This window comes from Sinocyclocheilus rhinocerous, unplaced genomic scaffold (genome assembly GCF_001515625.1).
Source record: "Sinocyclocheilus rhinocerous isolate Xijiao unplaced genomic scaffold, SAMN03320098_v1.1 scaffold200, whole genome shotgun sequence".
Taxonomy (NCBI): domain Eukaryota; kingdom Metazoa; phylum Chordata; class Actinopteri; order Cypriniformes; family Cyprinidae; genus Sinocyclocheilus; species Sinocyclocheilus rhinocerous.
Genome location: NW_015641014.1, coordinates 119,738 through 129,727, shown reverse-complemented (window position 1 = coordinate 129,727; position 9,990 = coordinate 119,738). Strand labels below are relative to the sequence as shown.

Below are 9,990 nucleotides of genomic sequence, written 5' to 3'. Positions count from 1 at the left end.
AACAGCCATGTGACAGACCACCCAGAGGCCCTGCTATAAAATGGGCTGACTGATATTACCAATACTTTATTTGTGATTATGAGTAATACTTGCCAGTGGTTTGGTAAATTAAAACAAAAAAGTGACAAAAACTAATCCAGTGACTCAAATATAGACAATCATAAATAAACAATATAGTAATAAATGATTTTTTAGTAGGGATTCTTTTAAAACAGTACCTAATTTTGTGTCTAAAAAAAAAAAAAAAAACAGATGAGTCTCGTTCTTGCACTTTAAATAGTTATATATAAAAATAGTGTGGTGGTTGATAAACAAGGTTAATCGCTGCTTAATATGCGTTCAATCTCCTCCAGTCTCTTCAAGGCAGCTGCCCTTTTCTTTTCTATATCTTTAATCTCTTTTGTGGATTTGCTCTTAGTCCGCTTGTCAGGCTGGCCCGCATCCAGCTTCTTTGATTGGCCGTGGCCCTGGCTGCTGACGCTTTCTTTGGGGGAGGATTTCCTCAAATTCTTCTCTTTCCTGGCCCCCTCCCCTGCTCCTGAGGCAACACCCCGCGCTTCCTCCTCCTCTTTGTCCTGTTGTTGTTGATCTTGCTGCTTGTCCGATTCACTACCACCCTCTGTTGGTGCAATCGGCTGGCCCGCAGCGCTCATGGCGGCCATTTTGTTGCGTACGATGGCGAGGTGCCGTTGGATGTACTCTTCGTGCGGGGCCATGGCAAGAGTCTCCACCAGACAGCGCTCGGCACGCTGGAGCTCCCGTTCTTCGAAGTACACCACACAGAGGTTATGCTTGGCCTGCACGTTGCTGGGGTCCATGTTCAAGATGCGTTCGAAACAGGCCTTGGCACCACGCGTATCCTTGCGGTGGTTCATGAGGATGTCTCCCTTGAGGATCAGGCCTTTGACGTGCTCCGGGTGGTACCGCAGCAGCTCCTCAAGCACCGGGAGAGCATCCAGTTCACGTTGTGACTGAGAGTAGAGCAGGGCCAAGTTAAACAAAGCGCTGCGGAAGCCGGGTTGCAGTCGAATGGCCTCCCGCATCCAGCGCTCGGCCTCTTCATTCTTGTTAGCGTCCATTGCCAGCATGCCCAGGTTGAAGTAGCCGTTAGCATCATCCGGCTCTTCTTTCACGTAGGTGAGAAAGCGCCGGTTTGCCTCTGGGCGAAATTTTGCCTCACCTGTTAAAGAAGAACATTAGAGATGCAACTATTACAATTAAATGAATTCATAAAACAAAAATAAACACATTCTGAAGTAATTAATTTAGGTAAAGGGGTGCAGAGCCAGTGGTGGTTTTGTAGGCAAACATCAATGACTGGAATTTTATGTGAGCAGCTATTGGTAGCCAGTGCAAATTGATAAACAGAGGTGTGACGTCAATCAGAACTCCAAGGTTTCTGGCTGTAACTTGTTAAACACAAGTGATTAGTCAAATTGCTAAACAATTAAGGAGAATACAGACTGTCCTCATTTAAATGATGTTGATCCATCCCATGTAAGTCTCCTTTTTTTAAGTGGAGCACAAAAGTTATTCATACCATATTGTAAAAACATTTCCACACAATGAAAGTCAATGTGGGAAAGGATGTTTTTCCCTTTAATTTTTGTATTGTAATAAAGCAAACCAACTAAAAAACAAATGGCAAGAGAGTACTGTCACCAGATGTCCTTGGTGCTGTAAATCTTTTGAGCAACTAAAGTCAAATAAATGAAAATACTAAATATCCAAAAAATATAGATTATTTAGATGAAGTTAACCCACATGAATTAGTTTTATGCTTTATTTCTTTGTTTTGATTAATGTGTCCAAAAACCTGACACTACTATCTCTAGTATTTTGGCTCGGTTATTTGGCTTTGTAACAAGGTTGCAACGATGAGGTCGGAACGAGGGTAAGGAGGGTCGGTCAGCTTTTTATCACCCCTTGAAGACTGTTCAGAATAACTACTGTAGGCCAAAAATGGGGAAACCGTGGAAACAGGTTACATTTAAAACAAACTTGCTTTTATTTGAAAACCAATACGGATGGGCACAACTACAAAACCGAATGAAAGAATAACAGTTGTGTCAAGCAGGCCTGTGAATTGATCGCGAAATGCTTCCTCAGTCACATGATTAAACAGTCTGTACAACAGGCCTAAAACCATGTGCAAATAGAGCCGTTGTATTCGTAGTATTTACATTGTGGCAGCGTAGGTGTGCTAATCTCAGAAAAATTACAAACTAATGCCTCACTCAAACTGCAAGAATCCATCAGTCTTTCCTGCTATTCAAAGCTAAGAGTGAAAAAATGGCATAAAACTCAAAGTTAGGCTCAATGAGTCACATTCAATTTAAACGTATTGCTTTTGGATCAAACGCTAACATTCTTAGACATGAGAACATGACCGAATTAGGTGAGAGGTTGCTGCCTTACCTTGAGGTGGCACGCAAAGAATCCATAAGTTAATAACTTGGCTTACGCTCCTGACGTCTAACCTCATGTGAATCAAACATTAACTACTGTCGCTAGTCGCTAGACAAACTGTCGCTTTCAGAGTTTACTGAATACCTCACCATTTCTTGTAATGGACGCAATGTTTTTTGAAGATCAGGTCGGAAAAATAAAAAATGAGGGAGTGTACTTTGCAACATTATTTCCCCAGAACCTAGTGAGCTACATAAGCAGGTGGTACTGGATTTTAGGCATCAATGGGACACCTCTGATGCAAATAGTATGTCTCATAGCCAAAGATGCATAGCCAAATTTGAAGGCATCATAGCATGCATATTTCATATAAACTTAATGTGTTATGAAGGTATCAACTGCGAGTTGAGTGCCTGCGTGCCATGCAAAATTGCTGCTCTTGTAGAGCGTTCCAAATTGCTTAAGGTGTTTTATGATGGTTAGGTTGCTTAGAAGGCAGCAGCCTATGTAGGCAGCTCACTAGGTTTTGTGACAGAGCTAACTTCATTGCTTGGTTCAAATTGCCATTGCCCACACACCTGACTCTTGCATGAGAAGCGCAGAGTTGAAGAGTGCCAGTTTGTGCCGTGGATTCAGGTCCAATGCACGATTAAAGTTTCTCAAAGCCTCTGAGGGGTCCTTCATCTCAATATTGACAATTGCCAGATTGTACCACAGGTCTGCATTGGTATGGTCCAGCTCCAGCGCTCGTAGGTAGGCGTCCTTCGCCTCACTGGGCTTGTTCATTTTCAGCAGAAGCTCCCCTCTGAGTTTTGAGAGAAAAAAAAAGACATTTTTGGAATACCTCTCGCAGGACATCTCAGAAATCTAACACACATGTACAACAAGAAAGATCAGTTTCTTTTAGGCATATTTTCTTAGCAAATAGTTTGAGTAATACAAAGGTTTTAGTTTAGATTTTTTTCTTTGTTTTGCCTTGTACACTTTTCACAGTGTGGCTGAGAGTCCTGACATTCACGAGAACCAAGGCATTCTAGTAAATCCACTTTCAATAGCTTATCTGATCAACATTTCATTAACAGGATGAGACATGTAGAGAGAAATCACAAAGTGTGAAGGCCATGTCAATTTTCACTTGATGCAAAATATAACAAAAACGGCGAACACCCCGATACTCTCTTACTATGGCATGCGATTTCAGCGCTTATCTAAGAGAAATGTTTTCTTACGGATAGCAAAAAAGGTCTAGGATGGATGTTAAATTGTAAGACACGGGTGCTCAATTCTTTTCAACAATTGTATCTCTTGAATATCATCCAGTGTATACATGGGCTACAAAAAAACAACAAAAAACATGACTTAACCTCATCAAAGCCAAAATACTGTCTGAACTACAACTCATTCAGTTTCAGTTGGCCATGTCAGCAAGCATGCAAGTACACAAACACATTTTGACCCTGTCAGCACGAATGGAGACTTGCCGACTGATGTAGGCTTGCTTGAAGTCCGGTCTCATGCTGATGGCCTGCCTATAGAGTTGGTCGGCTTCCTCCAGGCGGGAGTCATTCGCCCGAATTAGGTTTGCCAGGTTAATGTAGACGTTCAGATGGTTGGGGGCCACACGGGTTGCATACTTCTTCCCTGGAATGATCTGCCAATATGTTTTGGGAAGGTCAGCCAAGGTTTTAAGCATTTACATTTACATACATTTGACTCTAAGTATAACAATAATATGTTCAGTATGGTCTTTCTATACATTCCAACATGAAATATAGGCCCATGTGAAATTAAAGGCCATAAGTTCAGTTTCAAAAAAGTCAAGCAGAACATATGAAAGAACCATTTTTAAATAGCCAATATGTTTTAGGTACATCACAGTCATGAACCATGGTTTGCTACTTGCTATTTGCGTATTGAGGAGCATTCACTTTCTAGAGATCATCTGATTGGACTAAAATCTGTGTAGTGCAGAATTAGTCATCAATATGTTTGGTCCATTATTCCAATCCAAAAATACTGTAAAATTTAAATGCACACATTACTGTTAAAAAATGTGGGTTCAATACGATATAAAAAAAAAAGATACTTTTATTCAACAAGAATGCATTAACTTGATCAAAAGTTACAATAAATACATTTCTAAATGTTTCTTTTTAACATAAATGCTCTTCTTTTTAACTTTCTATTCAATTAATGAATTCTGGAAAAAGTTATGATTTGCACAAAAATATTTAGCAGCAGAACCATACTGGCATATTGATGAATGCTGACACGTGTACTAAAAGCCACAAACTATTTCTTATTCAGCTTAGACAGTTTTTTTTTTTAAATTTATTTATGGGCTTTTATTTACATAAAAAAAAGAGAAAGGGGGAACAATACCTTTTAACAGTCCCTGTGAGCCAATAACTCAGCCCAAAACCTTCCTTAAAATTCGATTACCTTCTTTAAAATTACAGATGAGTTTGTTTGGTTTTGAAACATTCAGGCAGTGATAGTTTATCTTGAGTTAAGCTATGTCGCTGTCTTGGGCCGTGCAACACAATGGCAGTGCAAAATGAAAATTGTTGCATTTGGCTCAGGGGAATGCAGTAGGAGAGGAGAACAGGAAAGGAGGTAACAAGTTTTCTTGTGCTGGACAGCAAATCATATCTGAACTGCATATCTACTAATAAACAGAACGCAACCCTCTACATTGCGAGTAAATCACTCGCATATGCGACTAAATCTTACTCTGGGCGACTAAATAATGTCTAACATTAGCCATTAGCTAATACATTTTTAGATTTTACTCGCCAGTATGTGTGTGTGAGAGGCGTTCAACACAGATTTTCACTCGATAAACACGCTGACTGAGCGCTTGAGTTTCGCTCTCCGTCAAGCGAGATCTGTACTATTTTGATGCGCTCAATGGATCATGTCATGTACTCAATGGATGCGCAGTATGTAGCACGCAGCGCACCTGTATTTGACGTACCGTAAACTAGTGTGAAGGCGCACGACTCGCCGTCGCTTTAACTGCTGTGTTTCTCACACATGCAAAGAGAGAGAGCGAGAGTCTTGCATACCACGCTGAATCGACGCGCTACATGTAAACCATATTCATTGTTGTATTTTCCTGTCAAAATAACAGAGTTCATTTAGAAATATTCAGCTTTTAACCCTCTTAGTGCCAAAGTCGCAAAATTGCGATAAGACTTCATACATAATCAAATAGACTGTAGTTCCTAATATGGTGTAATATCTCATTTGTATTCCCTACCACTAGATGGCAGACATGTAGTACTTCGATTCTAGACCAAAATTACGTCACCTTCCTATTCAAAGTGTTTGAGGAAAGAGGTTTTCTGTGAGGGGTAGGGTTAGGGGTAGGGGTGGGTTTAGGTTCAAAAGTGTATAACTATATGTATATAAAAACAATAAAAGTCTATGTAATGTCCCCATTTAGATAGCTAAGTAAACGTGTGTGTGTGTGTGTGTGCGCGCATGTATGTATGTATATGTGTGTGTGTGTGTGTGTGTGTATAAAATAGTATATCAGTCTGGCGAGTAAACAAAAAAATTTACTAGCCAATGGCGATTATATTGCCAAGGTGTGCGTAGAGGGTTGAGAAGACTGCTTAGAAGATCATTATGGTTGGGAGATGGAAGTATTTTATCGTTTATATCAACGTTTGTTGGCAACCTAAATATAAGCAAAAACTCTTTTTTTTCTCAGATAGGAATTTCATACCTGTGGCATAAGGGATTTTGCAATTAGATATGCCTCCTCTGCCTCTCTGGACCTGTTTAGGTTTTTGTAGGTTCTCCCAACGTTCATGTGGGCCCCAATGTCATCTTAGAAGAGGAAAAAATTTTTAGTATAGAGTCATAAATCAAGAAAACAGCACAGACTAAACCTCAAAGACAGAGTAGATATTGGAATGTGAATTATACGGCTTGAGTGCAACAAATAATAACGGTTACAGGCAGCTGACCAGTTTAATACACAGCTGGGATGAGAACCGGCGGGAAAGACCGGGATGAGGAAAAGCACCTCCTGTGAAAGTGCTCCCTTTACAACCTTTTACAGCCATGTGGCCCATGCAACCTCAAACAACAGAGAGCTAACCAACAGCGTCGGTAGGTTTCGATGTGTAAAACTGATAATGCTACCAGCATTTTCTAAGAAATGCCTGGCCACACTCAAGCAGTATAGAGTTGTTGTTATGAAAAGCAAACTGACGTGTATAGATAGCCTGCCCAGGATTTCCTCATTCATTAATGTGCTTACAGAGTTAATCTGGGAAAAACACATCTTGGGTGGTGGATCTCTCAAGTCACGTTAGCCCAATAAACCAACATAACTTAAACAATTAAAGTCGATAGTCTAATGGCTTTAGCAGCTACAGCTGTCTTTCTCACAGGTAGCCTGACAGAAGTGCAGAAAGGCCAATACAAAACCTAAATCCTCATCTTCTCACATCAAATCCTAAAATCCACATATTCTCAAGACACTAAAGTGCGAAAATAGTTTTATGCGCCAATGTTTTCATACAGTCCCAAGAAATACTACACAAACTACTTCTTGTTAGCTTATACACAATTTGAAATTGTCTTTACCTTCATGCCTCCAAACTAATAATAATAATAATAATAATAATAAGGCAGAATTTCCCACACCTCCCTAAAACAACATATCCAATGGTGAGTTTTGTTTAAAATAAACTCCATTTTAACTTCCTCTGCCAATATTTGCGAAAGAACTGAGCTTATACAGCTTATACACAATTTGAAATTGTCTTTACCTTCATGCCTCCAAACTAATAATAATAATAATAATAATAATAATAATAATAATAATAAGGCAGAATTTCCCACACCTCCCTAAAACAACATATCCAATGGTAAGTTTTGTTTAAAATAAACTCCATTTTAACTTCCTCTGCCAATATTTGCGAAAGAACTGATGGAAATATTACACATGCAAGTCTTTTTAGCATTTTGTGTCTGTGGAAAACAATGTGGTGCAAAATCATTCCCAGAGAAGCACTATCATTTATCATTAGCACATTTGCCTTAATGACTCCACATAAATCCACAAAGTCCACATAAATTAAGACTGGCCTCATTTACTTTCTTAATATTGTTATTGTGAATGATTCATTGGTGCTAAAATTTGTTTTCATAATCTTTCATTAAAATGTAACAACTCGCTGTTCTTCTGAAACAGTTTTCCCTTTTGCTGATGCCACACGGCTAGTGGATAATATTAACTAATAGCCAAAAGGCTAATTAAGCATTCAGTCTGGCTCCATTATCAGAATGTACTGCCGACTCCAATAATTCCCAGTGGGAAAAAATCCCCATTCTACATTTTTTCCCTCATTGAATAACCGGTTTCATGCACAATTACGCAAGCAAAATGGTCACATTTACTTTAAAGATGCTAGGGTAAACTTCAAAAGATAATCTGGCAAATGAGTCAATTACCTGGTTGCACTCTTGTGGCCTGAAGGAAGTATCTCAACGCTCTCTCATAACTATTTTGATTCTCCAAAGCATGTCCGACATTGTTCCAGAGTTTGGCATTGTTCCTGTTCACCTGGAGGAAAACAATTTTGAAATGTTTCAGGCCAGGCTGACATAACAAATCATATTTTCCAGATATAATTTCATTGTACTCGTGTTAACGTCTGGATTCGCCCTTTGGTATAAGGCAGCGAGCTGGATTTATTCAAAGTAATGATCTCAAAATACAAGCATACAATATGTATTAGCCTGTGGCCAGATGTGGATCTATAAATGAATAATGTGTCCTTGGATGTGTTCGTACTTTCAGTGCAGATGTAAAAAGCGTGTATTCGGACTCCCAATCCCAGTTTCTGTTGAAAGTCTTCACGGCATGTGTTGTTAGAAGAACTCCCATGAGCAACCAAGACGTTTTCTTTAGGCCTCTGGATAATGTCACAAAAACAGGGAATGAGTCTCTGAATAAGTAATTTAAAGGGAATAAAGTATTTGTTTAGAGGACGTTTACCCTCTTTGGGACAGGAGTTTAAATCCATGGGCTACCAAAACACAAAATCCCATGCTGGGCACGTACAGGACCCTTTCGGCTACAACAAAGCCCACAGGGAAAAACAGGTTGGATGCAGGGATAAAAGGAAGGACGATCAGCGATAGTGCCTAAAGGAAGCAAAAAGACCGGAGAAATAATTCAAGTATTTGTACTAAACTAATAGTTCATCCAAAAATGGAAATTTGTGAACTTTGAGAATGGTAATCAAAAAATAACAAGCACAATGTACATACATATTTCTTGCTTTAAAAGAAAGTGCATTAATCAGTTAATAAAAAGGAGAATAGTACGGTGTAGTTTTTCACACTGAACAAATTACTTTCACAAGAGTGAATAAACGCACAGCTCATATCTTAGATGCCTTCTGGAGACATTTATCATAGGCTATTTACATAACTTCCTTTTGATCTTCAGCAATAACACAGTAAATTACATGGGATGTTTGAGCTCATGACCAGGGGTCTGAACGCATCGTAATAAAGGAATAATGGAGGGTAAAAGGAGAAATATCTTTTCTTTCATCTGTGGAACACATAAGGAGAGATTCTGAAAAATGTGCTGGTTCCTCTCTATTATTGCTTTTTGGTCACTCAGACTGAAGCTTTCGAGCTTTAAAAAGTACAGTAAAAATTACTTTATGTAATATATTGCAAGTCTTCTAATGTCATATGACAGCTTTGTATGAGAAATAGGCTACAATTGAATTTGTTGTTCATAGATGAATGTACTGAGAAGAGCTATAATGAATGCCAAAAATGTTGATAATGCTAAAACTATACATTTAGGTCTGTTTCTCACACAAAGATATCACATGGCTTCAGGAGACTTGGAACAAGTCATATCGAGCACTTTTAAGATTTCTTTGTAAACATTGTAGTTGCACTGAAAAAAAACAACCAGCACGTTATTCAAATTTACTCCTTTTGTGTTCCACAAAAAAAGAAAGAAAGTCAGGATTGAAACAACACTTTTCTTTGTGAACATACATTAAATGGATAGTTCAGCCAAAAATGAATATTTTGTCATCATTTACTCATGTTGTTCCAAACATGTGTGAGTTTTTTTCTTTTGTTGAACACAATTTTGAATTATATTTTGATGAATGTGGTTGCATGGAAAATACTATGGAAGTCAATGGCTACAAGCAACTGTTTGGTTACCAACATTCTTCAAATATCTTGATTTATCTTATCTTTTGTGTTCAACAGAAGAAAGAAATTCATTCAGGTTTGCAACAACATAAGGGTGAGTAAATTATAATTTTCATTTGTGGGTGAACTATTTCTTAAAGGGGTCATATGATGCGATTTCAAGTTTTCCTTTCTCTTTGGAGTGTTACAAGCTGATTGTGCATAGATAAGATCCCTGAAGTTGCAAAGACTAAAGTCTCAAAACCAAAGAGATATTCTTTATCAAAGTTAAGACTCTGCCACGCCCCCCTAAAACGGCTCATTCTAACACGCCCCCACATATCTACCACACTATATGGAAATATTTGCATAATGCCACCCAAATGTTCA

The 9,990-nt window shown here is 38.7% G+C and overlaps 1 protein-coding gene across 1 annotated transcript in view; it reads right to left on the bottom strand.

The window, feature by feature from the left end:
- Window positions 1–214: 214 nt before the first annotated feature.
- Window positions 215–9,990, bottom strand: part of tmtc3 (transmembrane O-mannosyltransferase targeting cadherins 3) — a 33,913-nt gene continuing 24,137 nt past the window's right edge. Inside the window, exons 8-14 of the mRNA XM_016569691.1 lie at window positions 8,429–8,577; window positions 8,225–8,345; window positions 7,882–7,993; window positions 6,143–6,246; window positions 3,891–4,060; window positions 2,988–3,214; window positions 215–1,180 (exon numbers count right to left, since the gene is read on the bottom strand). Of these exons, the coding sequence (XP_016425177.1) occupies window positions 318–1,180; window positions 2,988–3,214; window positions 3,891–4,060; window positions 6,143–6,246; window positions 7,882–7,993; window positions 8,225–8,345; window positions 8,429–8,577 (1,746 nt within the window). The 3' untranslated portion in view covers window positions 215–317. The remainder of the gene's footprint in view (window positions 1,181–2,987; window positions 3,215–3,890; window positions 4,061–6,142; window positions 6,247–7,881; window positions 7,994–8,224; window positions 8,346–8,428; window positions 8,578–9,990) is intronic.